Source organism: Sus scrofa, chromosome 1 (genome assembly GCF_000003025.6).
Source record: "Sus scrofa isolate TJ Tabasco breed Duroc chromosome 1, Sscrofa11.1, whole genome shotgun sequence".
Taxonomy (NCBI): domain Eukaryota; kingdom Metazoa; phylum Chordata; class Mammalia; order Artiodactyla; family Suidae; genus Sus; species Sus scrofa.
In genome coordinates this window covers 200,901,474-200,925,370 of record NC_010443.5, presented here as the reverse complement: position 1 = coordinate 200,925,370, position 23,897 = coordinate 200,901,474, and the positions used below count along the sequence as shown (strand labels likewise).

At 40.9% G+C, this 23,897-nt stretch overlaps 1 protein-coding gene across 1 annotated transcript in view; it reads left to right on the top strand.

Moving 5' to 3' along the window:
- MTAP (methylthioadenosine phosphorylase) overlaps window positions 1–23,897 on the top strand; it is a 51,436-nt gene that overhangs the window by 9,019 nt on the left and 18,520 nt on the right. The window contains exons 2-5 of the mRNA XM_003121879.4: window positions 3,325–3,411; window positions 4,540–4,598; window positions 6,293–6,460; window positions 22,635–22,737. Of these exons, the coding sequence (XP_003121927.3) occupies window positions 3,325–3,411; window positions 4,540–4,598; window positions 6,293–6,460; window positions 22,635–22,737 (417 nt within the window). The remainder of the gene's footprint in view (window positions 1–3,324; window positions 3,412–4,539; window positions 4,599–6,292; window positions 6,461–22,634; window positions 22,738–23,897) is intronic.

The following is a 23,897-nucleotide window of genomic DNA, read 5'->3' as shown; positions in this document are numbered from 1 at the left end:
AAGAAAAGACAACCTATGGAATGGGAGAAAATAGTTGCAAATAATGCAACCAACAAGGGCTTAATCTCCAAAATATACAAACAACTCCTACAACTCAACATCAAAAAAAAAAAAATCAAAAAAGGGGCAGAAGACCTAAACAGACATTTCTCCAAAGACATACAGTTGGCCAGTAGACACATGATAAGATGTTGATGTTCAACATCACTAATTATTAGAGAACTGCAAATCAAAACTACAATGAGGCACCATCTCACACTGGTCAGAATGGCCATCATTAAGTTTACAAATAACATGCTAGAGAGGGAGTAAAGAAAAAGGAACCCTCCTACACCATTGGTGGGAATGTCAATTGGTACAACCACCTTGGAAAACTGTATGGAGGTTCCTCAGAAAACTAAATATAGAATTACCATATGATCCAAGACAAAACATTCATTCAAAGATACATGTGGAGTTCCCATCATGGCTCAGTGGTTAATGAATCCGACTAGGAACCATGAGGTTGCGGGTTCGGTCCCTGCCCTTGCTCAGTGGGTTAAGGATCTGGAATGCTATGAGCTGTGGTGTAGGTTGCAGATGTGGCTTGGATCCGCGTTGCTGTGGCTCTGGCATAGGCCTGTGGCTACAGCTCCAATTCAACCCCTAGCCTGGGAACCTCCATATGCCAAGGGAGCAGCCCAAGAAATGGCAAAAAGACAAAAAAAAATTTAAAAAAAGATACATGTACCCCTATGTCCACAGCAATACTATTCACAGTAGCCAAGACATGGAAACAATGTAAATGTCCATCGACAGATGAATGAATTAAGTGGTACATGGACACAATGGAATATTACTCAGCCATTAAAAAGAATGGAATAATGGCATTCACAGCAACATGGAGGCAACTAGAGATAATCATACTAAGTGAAGTAAGTCAGAAAGAGGACAAATACCATAACACATCATTTACATGTGTAATTTAAAATATGGCACAAATGAACATATCTACCAAACAGGAACAGACTCACAGATGTGGAGAACAGACTTGTCATTGCCAAGGGGAAGGGTGGAATGAGATGGACTGGGAGTTTGTGATTGATAGATGCAAACTTTTGCATTTAGAATGGATAAGCAATGAGGTCCTACTGTGTAGCACAGGGAACTATATCCAATCTCCTGAAATAGTCCATGATGGAAAATAGTATTTTTTTAAAAATGTGTGTGTGTGTGTGTATGAATCATTTTGCTCTACAGCAGAAATTGACACATTATAAATCAACTGGGGAAAAAAAAAAAAAAAAAGAACTGGTTTAGCCATGTAAGAAAGTTGTGGAGATGCTTTCAAAGTACTAAATCATATAACCTGCAGTACTCTAAAAAATCTTACTAACTGCCCTTTTTACTTTGGTTGATTTACTTTTCTAGGAAATAAGGCCAGAGAGGTAACTGTTTCCCAAAATATTAGTATAAATCAACTTGTATAACCTGATCTGAAAATTATTTAATTCAGATGTTCAGTTAATTCTTAACTTTGAAAATATTTTTTTCTCGAGGAGCTACTTTCTTCTGTTGAGTAGAAATTTCACTCAAGTGACAGCCAATATAAAGGTTTTCATTGACAGTGTGGAGATTCCTCAGAAAACTAAACATAGAACTACCATTTGATCCCAGCAATCCCACTCCTGGGCACCTATCCAGAGAAAACCATGACCCAAAAAGACACATGTACTCCCATGTTCACTGCAGCAGTATATACAATAGCCAAGACAGGGAAACAATCCAATGTCCATTGACAGAGGAGTGAATAAAGAAGATGTGGTACATATACATAATGGAATATTACTCAGCCATTAAAAGGAAAGAAATAATAGCATTTGCAGCAACATGGGTGGACCCAGACATTATGCTAAGTGAAATCAGTTAGAAAATGAGACACCAATATCAAATGCTATCACTTACATGTGGAATCTAAAAAAAGGACACAGTGAACTTCTTTGTAGAACAGATACTGACTCAGACTTTGAAAAACTTATGATTTCCAAATGAGACAGATTGGGGGGGGGGTACACTGAGTTTGGGATGGAAATGCCATAAAATTTGGTTGTGATGATTGTTATACAACTATAAATGTAATAAAATTCATTGAGTAATTTTAACAGATTTTCATTGAAAAAAGTGCACGTGACTTTCATTAGGTTACTATTGAAGAGTCATCTCTGTAGCCCATTACTGATCATTTAAATATCATTTTTGCTTTAGGAAGTATCAACCCTTCCTAATTAGGAAATCATTCTGATGATTTCAGTTACTTAATTTTTAGGTAACAGTTTAGTTAATATAATCAGTTATCTTTGTAATTATTTTTGTTTGTGTGTTTTAATCATCAAATTAGATTAGAGGATAATAACTAGGTTTTTTTTAACTCAAATTAATCCCTGACAATAAGGACAATTAAGTTAATCTCTGGAAAGTGCAATACAACACTTTTTTTAAAAAAAGTAGAACTACAGCCCTTTGAATTACTTAAATTTACATGTATTAATATATTTACATATGAATGATTTGTGTATATTTGCATGCCATTTGATTTCATAAATATATATGAGGCTAATTTTTCATGCTATTTCAGACTCCTCTGTTTGTGATCCCTTACAGCTTTGTGACTTTAGTGGAATAAGAAAGAAAATGTCTCATTTCTTTATTAAGTGGGATAATGAAGAGAAATCCTGACCAAATGGAAATAGTGAATATTTTCTATCCTAGTAGTTATTTGAACATTTATTCTATTGCTCATTTAGTAGAGATAATAAAACTGGTTAGAAAGTACTTTTCCAACAAAAATTCTTACTGTATATAGCACAGGGAACTATATCCACTCTTCTGGGATAGACCATGATGGAAAAGAATATAAAAAATTATATATGTGTGTATAACTGAGTCACTTTGCTGTACAGAAGAAATTGGCACAACATTGTAAATCAACTGTACTTTCACTAAAAAATAAAAATACTTTCCAATTTATCTATTTTTAGGTTTGGTTTTATAACTTAAGCTAGTTAAAGTTCCTTTCTGTGCTAATATGTTATTCACATAGTCAACAAAAATATGATTTAATCCAAACAAGGTGACTCTTGCTTTCATTATTCCTGGAATATAGAAAGCTTTTCACTGGTGAATAAATGATTGCTTTTCAGTGATATTTAGGTTTTTTACAAGAACTAGGGCTTAGTAGGAATGGAAAAGAGTATATGAATATGAATGAATGAATTTGCTTAAGATAATGATTTTGTTTCTGATGAAACAACAATTGAATGTGGTATCTTTTATTGTCTCCCTTAGATTGGAATAATTGGTGGCACAGGCCTGGATGATCCAGAAATCTTAGAAGGAAGAACTGAAAAATATGTGGATACTCCTTTTGGCAAGGTTAATATCAAGTTAGTGGAGACATACTAGCTTTATTCCTTCTCCTTGATTTTTAAATTTAAAAAAAAATTTTAATTGCTTTTGTCTTGTCAGCACAGGGCTGCCTGGCCCAGGCTGAGACGGGTTCCACCAACTGAAATAGTGTCCTTAAGAATGCCCTGGACTTGACTACTGAGCACATGGCTTTTAAATACATACCAAAAACTTCTCAGTTTATATCCCTAGAAGCCAGGTGCTCATTTCAGACACAGGAACTGTCTTCCCCAGATCTCTGCATTTAAATCAGCTTCTATTTTGGGGCCTATTGGTCATACCACAGCCTTTAACAAATAGGAGGAAATGTCAAGTGGCCTTTTTTAGGAAGCCCTGGTCCAAAGGGGAATTTCTTGGAAATTGAGAACACAGTTGTATAACTAAATTGGAAATAAAACACCCCTCTTCCTCTATTAAAAGGAGGCTGTTTGTTCTCCTATTCCTTGTGTCATCCAGCCAGAGTGAGGGTATCTGCCTGCTCTTAATTCCACAGGGCTACTTCCAAGGGTTGTTGTTCCTCTGATCTCTGCATATGGTAGTCCCTACCAAACCCTTCTTTTTAGCCAGGTCCTGCTGTCAGCCTGCTTACTTCCTAGCCTCATGTTTTCTTAACTTCCTAGCTTCTCAGGACCTTTCCCTTCGTTACCTGAGGTCATCCTGTGGTCATCCTAGACCTGGTTAACATAGCAAATGGTTCCAGTGCTAAGTTCTTAAATTCCCTGACAGTGGCTTCCTATTCCTTCTGCATTTTGCTCTCACGCCTGTCCTCGAACCTGCCAAATACTTTTGACATATCTGTGTGTGATCAGTCTGGCATAAGAGTCCCCAGGGTGCTTGCTACAAATAGATCTTACTAGATGGTACCTACCCACACACCGTTCTAAGTTTTATGAATCATTGTGCTGGTACAGGGCTTGGTAAATATTGAGTAATTGATTGATGAAATCTAGACTCTTACTTTTTTTTAAAATATATCTTTAAACCTCAAGTTTCTTTGAATTCTCCTGCAGTTGAATAATTTAAATGGCAGATTTTTAATTGTTTCTGTATATGTTTTCAAATCACTGAGTTGTAACCATTTTTTATTATGTACAGCCTTCTGATGCTTTAATTTTGGGAAAGATAAAGAATGTTGACTGTGTCCTCCTTGCAAGGTAAGGTATTTTAAGCATTTGAATGTTATTGCAAAAGGAGAATTTAACTCATACCTGCATCATTACTCTTTCCAGAATTGAGTTTTTAATATGTTTGTGGAGCCAGAGCATCTGAGTTGTCTTTATTTATCACTTACAGTTTTGGGGTACTTTTTATTGACTTTGGAAATTAAAGATTTCACCAACCTCCCTTAGGTTGGGACCTAATCTTATAAGTGATATAGCAATTTAACTAAAATTGAAGCTCTGTGTTCCATTCTAGCTGTAAGAGGAAAATGCTTTCTTCTGTTCTTTTTCATCTTTTATCTTCTAATTAATAAGACTGTGGAAAGCACCTCTCTGGGGAAGTGACATGGCATCAAGCTTGAGCAGGAATGAGTGTACCTGAGCAGTGAGGCTAGCGACATTGAGCAAAGGTGGGAAGAGATAAAGCTAAGAGCTGAAGTTCCCACTTATAGGCTGGGCCTAGATAACACAAGGGCCATGGTGAGATGTTTGGATTTTATTTGAAATGTGACAGGAAATCATTAGTGGTTGTCTTAATCTTCTGGGACTGCCATAATAAAGTACTACAGAGTAGGTGGAAACAGAAGTTTGATTCCTTGAAGTTCTGGAGGCCAGAGGTCAAGGGGTCAGCAGGGTCAGTTCCTTCCAAGGGTAGGAGGGAAGGCTGTGTTCCAGGCATCTCTTTTGCTTGTAGATGGCTGTCTTTTCCCTGTGTTATCAAATGTTCTTTTCTGTGTATGTCTATGTCTGGATTTCCTTTCATAATGACATCATTCATGTTAAATTCAAACCTGCCCTAATTACCTCATTAAAGATACTGTCCAAATATGGTCACATTTTGATGGACTGGTTTGGAGGGGACATAATTCAGCCCATAACAGTGGTGATGTATAACGCGATCCATTCTTGAATCGTATCTGCTGGTGTCAACATAAACGACCGGGAAATAGAGTATTTTAAATGTTTCACTAACTTATTCAAGTGATCAATCAGAAAAGAATAGAGAGGTTAAACTGGAAGCTTGGGGTTCTACTTTAATTTCATGCGTTTCTTCACGGGTACCCCTTGTTTTGTGGGTCATAGCTTATGTGAGACAGATGCCTCAGATTTCGGGGTATTGGTGCCCCACAGGATAGACATGGCATGTCTTCCTGGAGAGTGAATTCTAGGTAAGCTATGACCTGTTCTTGACCAGAGAATAAACATGTAAGGTATTTTTTATTTTAATTTTTTTTTTTTTTTTGTCTTTTTGTCTTTTAGGGCCACACCAGCAGCATATGGAGGTTCCCAGGCTAGGGGTCGAATCAGAGCTGTAGCCACTGGCCTACGCCACAGCCACAGCAATTCGGGATCTGAGCCATGTCAAACCTACACCACAGCTCACGGCAACGCCATATCCTCAACCCACTGAGCGAGGCCAGGGATTGAACCCGCATCCTCATGGATGCTAGTTGGGTTCGTTAACCACTGAGCCATGACGGGAACTCCAAACATAATGTAAAGCAAGCCAGCACTTTAAAACCAAAGAGAGTAGGCTGGTTATTGCCTGACCTGTTCTCATTCTTCCTCTGCCAAGGAAAGCACTTTGGTGGAAAGGCCTGGAAGGCGGCAGTACTGTAGGTGAGTTTTCTTTTCCAACAGTATTAAAATGCCCTGCTTACTCTTCTACATTTATTTTCTTTCCTTAGGCATGGGAGGCAACATACCATTATGCCTTCAAAAGTCAACTATCAGGCAAACATCTGGGCTCTGAAAGAAGAAGGTTGTACACATATCATAGTGACCACAGCTTGTGGTTCCTTGAAGGAAGAGATTCAGCCCGGTGATTTCATCATTATCGATCAGTTCATTGACAGGTGAGCAGTCATCTAAAATGCTTTAGGCTTTTGTAAGATCATTCCCAGTTCAAATGGACAGTGTGTGGGGACTTGGGGGCAGGAGCGCAGACCCACAGACTGTTTTAACCTTTTTCTTGTAGGAGTTAATTAAACATACACAAAATAGAATATTCACCATGAACTCCCCAACTTTTCATTCCCAGCTTCAACATTTATCAGTGTTTAACTTCAAAAGACAAGAACTTGTGAGTTCCCATTGTGGCTCAGCTTGTTCAGAACCTGACTAGTATCCATGAGGATGTGGATTCAATCCTTGGCTTTGCTTAGTGGGTTAAAGGAGCTGGCATTGCCTCAAGCTGTGTTTAGGTCACAAATGCGGGTCAGATCTGCTTTGCTGTGACTGGGGCATAGGCCAGCAGCTGCAGCTCTGATTTTGAACCTTAGCCCAAGAACTTCCATATACCTCAGGTACAACCCTAAAAAGCAAAAAATTAAATAAATAAATAAAATTTAAAAAGATAAGAACTCTTTAAAAAACAAATTACTTAGTATTTCCTTAGTATTAGATGTCTAGGCAGTGTTCTTTTTTCTTTATGGTCTCACAAACTTTTTTTTTTTGGTTTTTTTGGGGCCATACCTGTGGCATATGGAAGTTCCCAGGCTAGAGGTCAAATCAGAGCTGTACCCACCTACGCCATAGCAATGCAGGATCTGATCTGCGTCCGCAACTGACACCACAGCTCATGGCAACACTGGATCCTTAACCGTCTGAGTGGGGTGCCAAGGATTGAACCTCATCCTTGCGTATACTAGTTGGCTTTGTTACTACTGAGCCACAATGGGAACTCCTTTTTTTTTTTTTTTTTTTTTTAATAGCTGGTTTGTTCAAATGAGAGTCCAGAGAAGGTCCATTCCCTTGTCCTTTCTAGAGCGTTTCACCCCCTTTTTCCCTTCCTTGTCCCATAGTTTTCCCATGTGCTGGATTTTGCTGATTGTATCCTTCAGTGTCTTCCTCTGTCCCCTGTGTTTACCATAAATCAGAGCTTAACTCTAGCAGCCTGAAGAGAATTAGATTCAAATTCTTGGCAAGAATCTCTGCATCATATCTGGAGACACTTAATGTCTTTTCATGATGTTAAGATCAATAGTTGGTTCAGAAGCTAGGGATTTTTGGTTACTTAATTGCACAAGGCATATATAATGTGCTTCACCAAAATACTGAACACTAATGGACTGCCCAGATCCTGGGCTTTCTCTGCATTTAGCAGTTAAGGAAATCACATGAGAGAGTGGGCGGTTTCTGGGGTATCCCATCCCTGTGCTACTCCCATGCCCATTCCTGGTGGAAGTAAGCAAGCCCCGGGTTGCTCTAGATGGAGACTGGTGACTGTGCTCTTACTTGACTTGAGCCGGAGCAGTGGGGAGAAGTACTGTAGAGAGTAAACCACTTAGTAGCTCTCATCAGCATCCCTCATCCAGTCACCCAGACCACCTCCATCCATCCTGCTCTTCTGGTCTGTCAGCTCTGAGTCCACGCTACCCAACATCTCTCCTACCTCACCTGTTACCAAAGGAAGGTTTATTTAGTTCAGTTTGATGTGTCTTCTGCTTTTTAGGGGTTGGTATGATCTCAGTCCATCAGAAGCATTCTTGATAGTTTCCTATTAAAATTAAGCTATCAGCTTGAACCAAGTGAAACTCCCTATTTTGTAAGCTAGAAATGGCTGAATATCAGTAATTTCATGTGGTTCAACCTAATATATATGAGGATTGACTAAAATCATTGCATGCTCCTCTCCTTCCATTTTTCCTGTCATTTTTCTGTATCTGACACTCTACATATATACATTTTTTCATCTTCCCCTCTAGGATGTAAACCATGTGAGGGCTCAGACCCCATCTGTCTTGCTTGTCACTTGACTGCCAACACCCATAGCACTACTTGGCCTGTGGTTGCTCTATCAGTGTTTTTGAGTGACTGAATGATTGTGATCATTCAAAGGGGGGGGGGCTGGAATTTGTGTTTAGGGGCCCTTTTTAGGATGCTTGTGAGAGGTGCACGCAGGCAGGCATGGAAGCTCTGCCCTGAGGATCTGGTGGGTTACAGTTTTATCATCCAAGGGGAGTGGCAATCAAAAAAGACCACCTCTTTCTTTACTGGCTCCTCCTTGGTATCTGGTAAGGTGTGTATTCATATCAGAAGAAGGGTGGTCCTCATACTCCTGCCCTTGGTCTGAATCTGAACACAGGCCTCATCCCATCCCCCACCCAACAATCTGAGGCAGTTCTCGCACCTCCACTAGTGAAGCAAGCCTGCCTTGTTCTGATGGCTTTCTTGAGCAATTTATTGACTTACAGTGATCTCCCCAAGTCCCCTAGATTTCCCTCTCTATGATCCTTTATTGGAACTTCTGCAATTACCTGTGCCTATTCCATCCCTATCATTCCCCTCTCCAGGTGTTTTACCCCTTTATGCTTAAAGAGGATATTGGGAGACGACAATTCAGTAACTACTTTTTGCTGAGATAAGGTGTAGGCATGCCTAGGGAAGGAGTAAAACACATGGCTAACTGTCCCTTTCCTGTTGGGAGGGCTGTAAGCCAGTGTCACTCTGGTTAACATTATTTTCCCAGCTACCTTAGAGATTAAACAGTGTATGATGAACCCAGTAGCACCAGGAGGACCAGCACTTCTCTGAGAACCTTTGGGTCCAGAAGAACCAATGTCACCAGTGGAGCCAAGGGGATCAGCATCATCTTTGGCACCAGCATCACCAGGTTCACCTTTAGCACCAGGTTGGCCATCTGCACAGGGGGGCCAGCGAAGCCAGCAGGGCCAGGGAGATCAGGCTCACCATGTTTGCTGGGGAAATCTCTCTCACCTCTTACTCCAGAGGGGCGAGGAGCACCAAGGTCTCCAGAAACACCCTGTTCACTGGCTTTGCTAGAGTGGGGCTAGTAAGTCCAGGGGTCCTTGAGCTCCAGCTTCTCCATCTTTGCCAGCAGGACCAACAGTGCCAGGAGATCCAGGAATGCCTCACTCTCCAGCTTTGCTAGGCTCTCCAGCAGCACTCAGTCCACAACATTCGCCAGGGGGTCCAGGCAGGCTAGCAGATCTGGGTTCACCTTGGGCTCCTTGCTTGCTTTCTTCTCCAGCAGGGCCAGGGGGCCTTGAATACTAGTGTGGCCAGGCTGTCCTTTGCTGCCAGGAGCACCAGGTTTACTGCTGTTGCTCCTGGGACCAGGGGGACCACTGATGCCCAAGGTCCAGAGGGGCTCCTCAGGGACCAACTTCATCCTTAGTACCAACAGCACCAGGGAAGCCAGAAGGACCACCACGGCCCGGGGGACTAGGTGGTCTAGCAACACCAGTAGCATCGTCATTTCCACAAGCACCAGCAGGGCCAGGGGGTCCACTGTGATCTCTCTCACCATCAGGGCCCATCTGACCAGGAGCTCCATTTTCACAGGGCTACCAGGCTTTCTAACTTTACTATTCTTGCCAAGGGGGTCAGGGGAACCACAGGGACCCATGGGACCTCAGGCTCCAAGCTCACCAGGGGGGCCTTGGAAAACTTGGGGACTGGGTGCACCATTGTCTCCTTTGGGTCCCTTGACTCCCATAGTTTTCTGTTATGTGGGTGGCACCTCACCTTTGGGGAACCCTCTCTCCATAAATGAGTCAGGGTCTTAACGGTATTCTCATCTACCTCTGATTTTAAGGAGTACTGCCTTTTTTTTTTTTAATATATGTATATATTTTTTATTACTCAAATGAATTTAGTAATAAATTCATCTGTAGTTGTATAATGATCATAACAATCTGATTTCACAGGATTTCCATCCCACAGCCCAGGCACATCCCCCACCCCCCAAACTGTCTCCTCCGGAGACCATAAGTTTTTCAATGGCTGTGAGTCAGCATCTGTTCTGCAAAGAAGTTCAGTCTGTCCTTTTTTCAGATTCCATATGTCAGTGAAAGCATTTGATGTTGGTGTCTGATTGTATGGCTGACTTCACTTAGCATGATAATTTCTAGGTCCATCCATGTTGCAAAAAATGCTGGTATTTTGTTCTTTTTAATGGCTGAGTAATATTCCATTGTGTATATGTACCACATCTTCTTTAATCACTCCTCTGTCGATGGACATTATGGTTGTTTCCATGTCTTGGCTATTGCAAATAGTGCTGCAATGAACATTGGAGTACATGTGTCTTTGCGAGCCATGGTTTTCTCTGGGTAGATGCCCAGGAGTGGGATTGCTGGATCAAATGGTAGTTCTATGTTTAGTTTTCTAAGGAATCTCCATACTGCTTTCCACAGTGGTTGCACCAATTTACAATCCCACCAACAATGTACTAGGGTTCCTTTTTCTCCACACCCTCTCCAGCACTTATTGTTTGTAGACTTTTGGATGATGGCCATTCTGGCTGGTGTAATGTGGTACCTCATAGTGGTTTTGATTTTCATTTCTCTAATAATGAGTGATGTTGAACATCTTATCATGTGTTTTTTGTACATCTGTATGTCTTCTTTGAAGAACTGTCTGTTTAGATCTTCTGCCCATTTTTTGATGGGGTTTTTTTGTTTGTTTGTTTGTTTGTTTTTTTTTGGTATGGAGCTGCAGAAGGTGTTTATAAATTTTGGAGATTAATCCCTTGTCAGTTGATTCACTTGCAAAGATGTTCTCCCATTCTGTGGGTTGTCTTTTCATTTTGTTTAGGGTTTCCTTTGCTGTGCAGAAACTTTTAAGTTTGATTAGGTCCCATTTGTACTGCTTTTTGCAGGGATATTCCTGCCCAGGTTTCAACTGATTATCCTTGGCCAAGCCTGGAACCTCAATATTCCACACTCACAGCCTCTACGGCTTCTACCTCAGCTTCAGATTCAATCAGTTCCTCTCTGTTTTCTGTTAGAACCATTTGGTAATGAGGAGAAACAGAGTGACCCCTAACTTAGTTAATAGATCTCTTCCTATTAAAGGGATGGGACAATCAGGCACAAACAGAAAGGAATGTAAAATCAGCTGGCCATTGATGTTGCACAAGAGGGGCTCCAGGAAAGTGTGCCCTTGCCTCTTCCCTGACAGCCCTATTATGTACTCTGATGCTTATTAAGGTTTCCAATCCTTTGGGTTAAGATGGAGAAGGTTGCACCAGTATCTATAAGAAATTCTATTAAGTGGCCTGCCACATCAATGACCACTTGAGGCTCAGCATTCGTTATGTAGATGGTATCTATAGGCAGTGTTTAGGGGACCTCTTTATCAAAAATCTCTAACACTGTCAAGTCAATGTGTTTGGAGGTAATGACTTAAGAAAATGGATATAGTATGGTTGTTTTAACAATGCAGTGCACAAAACTCTGGAATGATCTGGATTTATAAAGTATTAGAGATGATATTAGAAAGAAAAGTCTGGCTTGGATACTAAAGCATGGGATTAATTTTGTTACTTAAGTGGTATAACTGTACACTGTTGCATTTCGCAAGTAGTAAATGTAGATGTCTCACATACCACCTCTCTCAAGAAAGCACTTGGGGCAGAAAGATGGAGCAGAGAAAGAGAACAGGTGTTGCCATCAGATCTGGTTTCATTCTGTTTTGGCACTCTTAGCTGTGTAACCTAAAAATCTTCTAGTATCTGTTTTCTCTTATGTGCGCTATGTGGATAACCTGCCTCCTTAGTCTTACCTTGGTAGTTCTGAGTCTCTAGTAAGCACTTTTTATGGAATTTAGTATGTGTTACCTGCCCAATAAAAGGTGCCTTTACTGTGAGTATAGGCATTGTTGGCTGGAGTATGTCTACTAGTTAACATCACTTGGTAACAACAGAAGAAAAGATCTGTTAAAAGGAGGATCCCCTAAGGAAATATCATTTAGAGTGAAATCTCAAATTTTATATTGATTACTGATGCAACAACATTTTTCATATACTAAGTTACATAAAATATTCAAGCTAATACTTTTTGATATTTTTTGATGTGGCTGCTATAAAATTTTAAATTACTTATATGACTTGCATTATATTGATATTGAGGAGCATGTTACTCTTTCTGGTTGAACCATGTGGTTTCTGTTAACCAGGCTTGAACTTGTACCTGATTCACTGTATGTTCGAATGTCTCACAGGAAAGGAGAATCAGAATGTTTTGCCTTGTGAGAAAGGCCCTATGTGTTGGTATACTGATAGCACTTCTTTATTTTAACAGTAAATTTTAGTGTGTTGAGTCAGGCACTTGAACCTCTACTTGGTCCTGTCATCAGGTACAAATGGTGAGCTGGAGGCTATGCTGTTGGTAGCCTGAGTTCCCATGTCTGTACGCACAGCCTCAACCTGTCTGATAGAATTGCAACATCCTACCAAGCTCCGCAGTGGATTAAAACTGTGGGGGCAGGAGCACTGGACTAGGTTTGTCTTGGCTCTCTCTGACCTCTGGCAGGTCACTTTACCTATGTGGCCTTTGGTTTTCTCTGCAAAATTACTGGTTGAACTCCATTATCTAAGGTCCTTTTCCTTGCACTAACATCCATGGATTCTTTTCCAGAGACTGGTCTGGAAACACGTATTTGCCTACTGCAATAACATTGACAGCATACTATCTTAAAAACATATCCTCATCCTAAAGTGTTTTCCAAGGCTAGAAGGACTGGATTGTTTTAATCTCCCTGACATACATTTATGATAAAGAAATAATCAAAATGGAAGAGTATGACTATTATTCTTTTAACAGTTGGCAGAACTAAAGTATCTTGCTTTCTCTGCCCTCAGTGCCCAGCGCAGGGGAAAGAAAACACGAACCCAGATCAACCATACCTCAGAGGTTATTAAGACTCAAGAGTGATAGCCCTGATCTTTATGGCTGTTTTTAAAATCATTAGATTTCCATATTCTAAAAATGAAAGATATTCTTAAAGGAGTCTGACAGGGGGGAAGCCCTTGTAGGAAAATAAGATCATTCCCTTCTGAAAATCACTGGGTTTGCTCAGGCTATATCCCAGCCTGTGAAAACTTGAAAGCCTGGGCATGAGAAAAGAGAATTCCTGAGTGTAGCTGATGTGGAGAAATAGAACAGCAGACACGTGGGGAGGGGAGTGGTTCGAGTATTTTTGGGTGTGTGTACTCAGTCCTTGCATCTGTTTCTCAAACATGTAAGGAAGTAACCTCGGCTAATATTTTAAGTGAAAATAATCTTTCCTTTGTGATTAGGACAACTGTAAAGAGCAAAATGTGCGTGTACCTGAAACAAATGCAAAAGGATGTGTTGTCATTTTCCTATGTGTGTTGCACATGGCAAAGTTTCCTGACTCCTCCCTTCTTGGACCCCATGTGTAATGTTCTTTACAAACCAAAAATTAAAAATAGTAACTTATACCGAGAACTCGTAAGAGGCTCGCCCACAAGTTAAGTGTAAGTGTCCTTTGTATTGTACCCCCTGCCGTACTATCTTTGATTAATCCCTTTCTGGTTTTCGTGGGGTTTTTTTTGTCTTTTTAGGGCCACACCTACGGCATATGCAAGTTCCCAGGCTAGGAGTCGATTCGGAGATACAGCTGCCAGCCTCTACACTACAGCCATAGCAATGCCAGATACAAGCAGTGTCTGTGACCTATACCACAGCTCAAGGCAATGCCAGAATCCTTAACCCTGTTACCTTGCCTCCTGGTGATAGAAGAACCCACAGAGTGAGGCCAGGGATCTAATTCGTATCCTCAGAGTTACTAGTCGGGTTCGTTTCCGCTAAGCCACAACGGGAACTCCCTGATTAATTCTTTTTCTCTGCATTGGTGTAGGGTCCCAAGTGTGAGAGTCATGAATCATTTGGTAATTCAGAATAAAACACTGTTAACAATGGGCCTGTTTGGCTTCTTGACCGTCAATCAGCAGTCCATGTGAATTGGGGAGAGAACTTATCTGACTGAAACTTCATCTAACTTAAAAGAAAGTTGTGAGACTATTTCAACTTTAAAAGGATCATATAAGGGAGATACTCCCAAGATTCATAATTTGAGGTGGTTTTCCTATGGTACAACTCTTTGTACAGGGTACACCTGGCTCTCACAGTGTCACTGGTAGGGAAGCAAAATTCTCTGAGTAAGGGAAAGAAAAGACCTCATAGGGAATCAAAGTATATTCCCCTTTTAGAATCTAGCTTTGCAGATGAAACAGGCAGCAGCCTAAAAGCTCAGCTACTCTCAGTGTTCCAATAAGGCTTTTCAAATTGTTTCCCTATTAGGCTTTATAGCTGCCTCCATCCCTGAGTTTTCTGATCCTCCGTGTCTATTTGCCATTGTCCAGGGAGCAGCTGGGAGAGCCAGTGGCCTTACTTGCTCATTGGTTCTGCTGTTACCTCGCCTCCTGGTAACAGAATAACCTCCCTGCCTGTGGCATGGTGAGGACCTCATATAAAACTAACCAAATTCTCAACAATTTAGAGGCATGAGTATGCATTTACTTAGCTTTTGTTTTGTTTTTGCTTTTTAACCTTGCTGCTGAAGACATAACCATCTTTTGAATCCTACACCCAACCCACTTTTAAAAGCTGGCTGTAATGACTCATTGAGTGGACTGCAGAAGTGATTTCTAGTGGGGTTTTGGCCATTAGAATAAGCGAGGACTGTTTCTCAGTAGCTGCTTTTTTCAAAACATGAGGCATTTTGTTGTCTCTTCCTGTTTTCCTTCTGTTACACATAACCTCCATGTTGACCCGGTTATTGTTACTTACTCCACAAATTCATCTGTCTGTAGTAACTACAGACTAGTAACTATGCCACTGAAAGCGTACTTGGGCAGGGGATTCCAGCAGTTTCCATGCAGGACCTTTCTCTTCACCACCAATCCTGTTTATTACCATTGAAGGAAATTCAGCTCATCATATTTATTATGTATGTATGAAAAGAACAATTAGATCTGCAAAGTGTTTGGAAAGATGCCCACATTATATTAGATTTTTGTAAAAAAAAAAAAATGCAGACTAGCAGGATCCCTTAAACTGCTTCTGTCGCTACCAGAAATACCTCAAGGTGAGGCTGGCTAATATCCATGAGGATAAGAATAAGATTCTTTTTTTTTAAATAGTGGCCTCTATCAGGAATTTTTTTTTTTTTGAAACAATGAGAAAAATATGACCAAAAAATTAAGATAAAAAGCAGGATGTAATTTCCTGATGCCAGGTGTTTTCTGCAAAACACTGTTAACACACTGGGCTGAGGCCTCCAGTTAAGTTCTCCTTGAAGAATTCAGTGGAAGAAGCCTGGGCTCGGAAGTGAGGACGTCCAAAATTGTTTCCTGGCTCTGCCCCCAAATTCCTGTGTCATGTAGTGTCCTCATCTGCTAAATGAGGCTGTTGGATTGATTCCTAAGAGTTCTGATGTCCACCCCTTAAGAGAATTATTTTCTCTGTAGAATTGGGAGAGGTTGGGGGTTGGGGTGAGCTTTGGCCGGTGATGGCAAGCTTACTCATCAGGAAAGTCCCGCTGTAGCTAACAGTGGTAAGGGATTATGTCAGTTTATTTTCCTCTCTCAAAGACTCAGCCCTGCCTTGGGCTTCCCCCATGGTGTCAGAGTGCAAAGTGCTTATAACCCACCCTTTGAAGGACAGCCAGAGTTTGAGGTGTGTCGATGATGTCAGTTACATCCTCAGCCTCTCGGACAGGGTGTGGGTTCTTATTAGCAGAAGTGGAGGTTTATGATAAAGAATTATACAGAAAGCCTTTGCTCAATTCTTTCTCCCATCTTGTCTGCAGCTAATTTAAACCCTTTCTGTTCTCTTAAACCCTCTGCCTGTATCCTTCACTCCTGGTTAGGAATGCTGCCTCTTTACAAGAAAGCAGATGCTATTGGGCATAAATTTGACATCTTCCTTCATGAGTCAGTTGTATCCCTTTTCTTCTTAGTCATCTTGATGACTGTAGCTGTCCTTGAAGTGGAAGCCACTATTCCCTGTTTGAGGTTATTGTATTTGCTATGCAACCTAGTTCTGTTAACTTCCTCACCTTCTATCCTTACTGTTATTAAAAAAAATGCTCTTAAGCTCCCAATGTTTGAGTTCCTGCCAGGTACCATAAGTTAGTTAACCCTATGTAAAATACACAAGGATAGTTTTACCAATTTACAGTTGAGAGAACTTAAAGTCAGAAATATTGGTCCTTTGCTAATAAGTGGGATCTGCAGGGTTCGAATTTGGATTCATTTCCAAAGCCTATGACCTCAACTATCCCTGATACCTGGACTTCCAGTTCAGCCTTCCCACTTGGGATCCATGCTGGCTCCTAGATAGAGAACAAGGTCCCAAAGACACCTCGTACTTTGTGATTCAAGATTAAACTATCCCCCTTGGTTGTCTTCTAACCCACACCTTCCTCCATCCTGAGCTCCCTCGTCTCCACTCGGTAAGTTACGAAGTTGGTAATGCCATGGCGCTGCTGTCTACCCAGTGGTCATTGGTGTGGACCTGTCACCCCTACATCCAGTCAGTATCCAAGTTGTACCCACATGTGCCTTGAATCCACCTGCCCTCTGTCACTGTTGCCCTCATCTGGGTTAGTTCTCAACATGCTTACTTCTTCCGGCTTGACTCCCCTCAAAGCTAGTTTCCATACTACTCCCTAAAAATAGAACAGAAGGGAGGACAGTCACAGGAGTGCTGGAAGCCAGGCCCAAACATTCACCACCCTCTGGGAGGGCCTGCCCCAGCATCTTACTGAACAGTGATGAGCACCAGGTCATACGCAGACTTCTAGGAAGTCTAGGGAAAAGGGCTGTGTCTGTGTAGAAGATTCAGCTACGCAGCTCTTCCTGTAATTTGATGTAATTTTTTCCCCTAGTTCTTTTTTTTTTTTTTTTTATTGATGGTGATGGCCTTTGATGTGTACTTAAAACTATCTTGTCCCCTTCGTGATGGTTTGTTCCATGCTTTTGTACCTCACATCCTTGCTCATTTCCCTCTCCCAGTGAAATAGTAATGTCTATCTCTGGTCACCTCTGGTCTTCTGAACATGAAGTCAAGTTATTTCTGGGTAATTATGAAGAAAAACAGAATTTGAGTTCTTCCCACCTGAGATGCTCTTAGCCCCTGGATAATCAACATGAGCATGGCTGTTGTTGGTAGAGCTGGTTAGAACTCTAAACAAAGGTAATCTCTGACACATTACTAAAGTTTAAAACATGCGTGCCTTCCCCTTTTGCAGTTTGCAATCCTAAGAATAAATGTACCAAACAGTGCATTTTTCTAGATAGATGTGCCAGGATGTGTGCTGTTTCCTGAGTGATTAGCCTAAGGCAGTGGTTGAACAGCCCTCCTGTGGGGTGTCATGAGCTATAAATAAGGATTTGCTGACACTCCATATATGACGGAGAGCTGTGCCCCTGATAGTCTGGTGGAAGCAGAGCTGCTCAGTAATAATACCAGTAACTGCTTCTACAGTTCTTTTATGTTCCTGGTACTGCTAATTATCACTGCACTAGGAGGCATCCCTTACATAGCCATTATCCCCTTTTACAGATAATGGGACTGGAGCCCACAGATTGTTACTACCTTTGTGAGAGCCAGGATTTCATCCTTGTAACAGGGTAAAATTAACACTGGTCCATTTATCAAGACCCCATGAAAAACAGAAAATAAGAAGGGAAAAACTATGTTACCTATTTACTGAGCAGTGTTGCCTCATTGGCATGTAAGCATGAATCGTTTTTTTCTCCTCCCCTATGGCACCAATTAGGGGCACTCGTTAGATAGACTGTTTTTATAGCTTTTAAGTGATGTGGGTATAATTATTTCCCCGAAACCACACTCCTTACAAGAAGCCGTTGGCCCCTTTTGCCAGTAAATTAATTGCCTCATGCTCCTGCGTGCTGAGGCTTGTTGTAGACATGTGCTGTGCTCCAAAACCACCTCAGAGGTGTGCGGATGTGTTTGCTTCTGCTGTGGGATAAGTGTTTTCCCTCAACTTGTTTGCAAATCAGCATTTTCTCAGATGAAAATTATTAACAGATGGCTGTCTTTGCGCCAATTCAAGTCTTGATCCAGAAAGAACCTGCTAGTCAGTCTTTCTCTCTGGACTTTCTTCCCCAACTGTTTCTGAAAGTATCTACTCTTCTCTCCTTGAAGAAGAGAACCCATTTCTCTTGCCAGTATACAACATAACTTTGTCTCCTTCACTCTTCCATGGACAGTTTGTTAGTTGTTTGTACCCTAACTTTTCTTAGCACATCCTTGTTTGGGGGGTACCCTTGACTTGAGGTTGGCAGACAAGAAGTACAGAAGCTGATTTTCCATTGGTAGTAGTTACTTGGGCCGAGCACTTGTTTTATGTGTCCTTCAGTCTTCACCTCAACTGTATAAGGTAGGCAGTATTATTCCCCATTTTAAATATGAGGAGACTGATATAGATTGAGGTGGAGAGAGGTCAGAGTGAATTTCCTGAAGCACACAGTAGTGAGGGAGGGGTAGAGCCAGCCAGTCAAGCAGACTCTGAAGTCTGTTTCCAGTGGGTGCCCCAGGCTGATGGGATGAGGACTGGGGGATGAAATTAGCAGTCCTTTTGCCTTGCTAGGAAGGTTTGCTGATTGAAGCACAGGTTGGGGGCAGACCTTTGGCACCAGGTCTTTGTTACCATAGAAATTAAACTGTAATAACTATATGTTAAACCATGTTAGCCTGTGTATTAGTTTCCTATTGCTGCTCTAACAAATGACCACAAAGTTAATGGCTTAACACAAATATATTATTCTGTAAGTTAGGAGTCTAACATGGGTCTCACTCGGCTAAAATCAAAGTGTCAGCAGGGCTGCATTCCTTTCTGGAGGCTCAGGAGAATCTCTTTTCTTGCTCTTTGCCACCTGCCATCCTTGGCTCCTGGCCCTGTTCCATCAAAGCCAGCAGTGGTGGGTCAAGTCCCTCTCATTACTCTGACACTGACTCTTCCACATATCAGGACTGCTGTGATGAAATTGGGCCACGTGATTAATGTAGGATAACCTTTCTATTTTAAGGCCAGCTTGTTAGTGACCATACTTCCATTTGTAGCCCCAGTTCCCTTCTGCCATGTAAGGTAACATTCATAGGTTCTGGGTATTAAGGCCATGGATATTTGTGGGAGGCGGGAGTATTATTGTGCTTGCTACCATATTCCACTTTCACAGCTTGGTAGGATAGAGCCACCAGCTGTAATCTTTCTTGTCCTTGGTCTAGGTTGTTTCCAGGAGGTGTGTGATCTTTTCTGTTCTTCTCGCCCATGACCTCAACAACAGTTTCCCAACAGATCCAGCCAGTCTGACACTGTCTAAGGCTAATTTTATCCTATGGCCCAGGAATAGATTCCAGTTCTATCTCTCAATGGAAAGGAAGAAGAGATCCCATTAATAGCCCCCTTTATCAGTGAAAGGTGCTCATCTGGGCATCGCTGCAGACCTGTTTTCTGCCCTCAAGAAAAATGCAGGTGTTTTCCATTGCTCTGTTCCATATGCTTGCTTCTGCTGCACCTGCATCCATCTATTATGGGACCTGTGTGAGTACTGTGTTCCAGGAGCTGTGTCTGCTCCCTCATTGATTGTCAGGGCAATAGTAGTAGTACTTTGCAACAATTATTATTTATCCCCAAACTCACGCACTTGATATATAAAACAGAGAAGTTATCACATCAGTCAATTAGGATGTAGCTGCTGGAGGTTTTTGTGGCCCTCTTCATATTTAAACAAGGGTGTAAGTATGCTTTTGCCAATACTTGGCTTGTTAAGAAAGAACTCAGGGAGGTTAAGTTATTTTCTCAAGGCCAAATGAAAAATCAGTAACAAGATTCAAATCCAGGTACAAAACTACATTTCCTATATTTTTTCTGTATCCTTCAGAAAACTCCATGTGAGGGTAAGCTACTGTTCTGTTCATAGAAGAGCTCTTTTAACTGGAGTAAAGAGGCAGGAATCCCTTCAACATAAGCTCAATCGGGCAATGGTCCCCCAGTCAGACATTACTGTCAAGTTAATTCCTGGCTTCTTACTGAGTCGTAGAAGTTCTCACTTCTCTTTCAAAACCCTCAAGAGGAAGGGTATGATGTCTTAAAATTACACGTATTTTTATTTTAGAATTCCCCTTGCATGGTATCTGTCAGTCACTTGTGATTGCAAACCTCGCTATTCTGAATCTCAATCAGCATAGTCTTGCCTCATCATTTTATGCTGTATAGGACTATTTATAGTGATTTTAAATTTAGGTGATTACTTTACCTCAAGTGTGTGTTAATGTGGAACACCACAAACAGGTGGGCTGCCTATGTGAAGAGGCGTTTCTCATCAGAACCTTCCCTCCCAGGATCTTAACAGTATTACCCTGAAACTATTAGAATTAAGTCTCATTTCTTTCTCAGGGCTATCCCCCCTACAATGTTCAGTGCTCTGAGGCCCCCTAACTTAATCTTTATTAAACTCTTATAAATGGGAGGATGACCACTATATTTTTTAGTTACAAATGAAAAAACAAAAAGATATGGCAGTTTGTTGTAAGCCTTAGAGGTAGGAGTTAGCTTTGTTTAAAGAGAAAAATGTAAAATGTTCCACTTGAGAGGGAATTAAAGCTGTAGGCAATAAATATTACAAGTATGTAGCATAACATAAGGAATAACTAATACATATTATGTCTTAAGGTAAATGTTCAGAACAGAGAGAGGAGTGATTAGGCAAAGAAAGGATGGAAATAGACCAAGACAGATTAAGATGGGGATGTTATTGCATAGATTCTATTGGGGTATAGCCGCTGAAGGGCTTTGTGGCCCTGTTTCCATACTTAATCATGGTAAATAGGATTGTTGCTAATACTTGACTCACTGAAGCCTGAAACCAAACCAGAGCTGGAATACATGGCACCATTTGATTGGTCACTTTTACCAAAAAAAGAAAAGCCTCTGTTTATACAAGCTGAAACAGTCATTTGACCTGTTCTTCAACTCCATCTGGAATGGCTTTGGGGTTAACTAAGCCTTTCCCTTAAGGTACATATGATAAGGGCTTGGGAGGAGCATGGACTGGGTTTTCATTCCTCCTGAGCTCTGAGGCCTCGTCTTTGAAGGAGGTGCCTTGGGTACCAGCTGGTGTCACTGTTTAGTATGTGACACAGAGGGAGTAACAGGTTCACTTTTATTTGTGAACATGCCAGCTACGTAAACTGAACCAAAATGTTTTTCCATGCTGTCTCCCACAGTAGACATGAAATGATGTACCTTCTTCCATTGTTGGCTTTCCCTTGCCCCATCGCTCTTCTGCTCTCCCTCCTATAGGAAAAGGAGGACTCTCTTTTATGAGTTCAAGTTTAGAACATTACGATGGATATAAAAAGTGCTTTATTTGGGAAACTTAGAGTGAGAAGTTGCTGGGTGACTTGGCACTGGGTTAACTTTAGCCTCTCATATGGATTCAAAAATGTTTTACCAGAAAGTTGAACTTTAGAACTTTTACGAGACTTTAGAATTAATTATGGTGGGTAGAGGAATAAGCTAAGCAAGGCATCAAAGTGGCAGATGATTCCGAAATGTGGAGCAAGGTGAATGGCTGCTTTCTTTAGTAGGTCAAAGGCATGAAAAAATAAGGTTAGTGGTAGAAGGCAGGATTTACTCTCAATTTAGAGACAAGGCAATCAAATGCAAAGTTTGGACCTTGTTTGGAACCTGAAGCTAACCAAGCAACTGTTTAAAAAAAGATTTTTTTTTTTTCTCCTTGAGGACATCAGGGAAATTTGCATATGGTCTGTACATTAGGTGATGCTAAGGAATTAATGTCATTTTTATCAAATATGATAATGACATTGCCATGGAAAATAATCTATATATTTTGAGTGAAGTGACAAAGTCTGGGATTTGCAGCCATGAAGAAGCTAACAGATGAAGCAGGTTTGATAAAACTTAAGAAACTATTGAATCTAGGTAATAGATATATATGGGATTCACTATACAATCCTCTACGTCCAAGATTATGGATATTTTTCACATTGACTTCTTCAGTGTTTTACCCTCGCCTCTTGAGCCCACGGTTGAGTTGGACCTACAGTTCAGTGTAGTTATCCTGTCACAGCCACCAGACCACAGGCACTTAAATTCCTATTGCGAAGCAAGTCACCACCAACCCAGAGCCAGAAAAACTAAGTATCATTGAGAAGCTCTTTTTTTTTTCCCCAAAAAAATAACCTTTTAAACTTTATTTTGTAGGACTACCAAAAGGCCTCAGACCTTCTATGACGGAAACCATTCCTGTGCCAGAGGAGTGTGCCATATTCCAATGGCTGAGCCATTCTGCCCTAAAACGAGAGAGGTTCGTAATCTTTCTGAAGGTGCACCAAAATAAATCATGAGGGCTTGGGGTGGCATCTAGGGTTAGATTAACTGGCCAAGCATGTGGTCTCTCTTCCCCTCTCTAGCTTGCTGCTGAGGTAAGGTTTTAAGAAAAGTTGTATCACTTTGCTAATAATGCCTCCACTACTCTCAATCATTTGTTAACTCCAATTGCTTGCAACCTACTTTTTTTTTTTTTTTTTTTTTTAATTTTGGATTTTGCTGTCAGGATACCTTTTAAATAATTTAAGATAGCATGTTATCCAAGAGCGCACAATCTGAAACCAGTTTACTTGGGATCAGATCTCTATTCTTCAGCTTAACTGTGTGTGCTTCTGAACCAGAACCTCTGGCATCAGTTTTCTCATTTGTAAAAATAAGGTAATACTAACATGTACTTCATAGAATTATGAAGGATAAAAGAGCTACTTATAAACTACTTTGAATGGTGCCTGTCAGTTATGAGACACCTCATGACTGATAACTGCTTTTATGAACTAAATTAAAGTCAGGTGTAACCCTACAGGCCAGAAATACTGTCAGAGACAAACTGTCTAGTAAAATCTACTTTATAACTTAGACAATACAAATACCTGAACATGTTAATCATTCAGATAATTTAAACACCTGTATGTGTAAAGTAGATTTATTTTAGCTTTTGTGTTCAGCCTTGTGTCATCTTGTAAAACTAGTTTCCTTAGCTGGGGGACCTTAACCTCACTCTGGCCTCAAAAATCTAGAACCCAAAACCAGGGTTTGGATGGAGCCATTTCAGGTATATCACTGCATGTTGCTTCTCTGTGACTTCTATGAAAATGACTTTTTTACATGCTTGAAAAAATAAGAAAGGTGAAGTTTAAGTATTGAGTTTAGATATTCAATTGACCCATGAACAACATTAGGGTTAGGGGATACTGACCAACCATGCAGTCAAAAATTGGAGTATAACTTTACAGTTGGCTCTCCCTATCTGCAGTTCTGCATCCCAGGATTCAGCTAACCACAGATTGTCTAGTATTGTACTACAAATTTGTTGGAAAAAAAATCCATGTATGTGTATATCATACAGTTCATACCTGTGTTGTACAAGGATGAACTGTATATGTTTCTAGGTAGTTATCAGAATATATCAGAATGCTA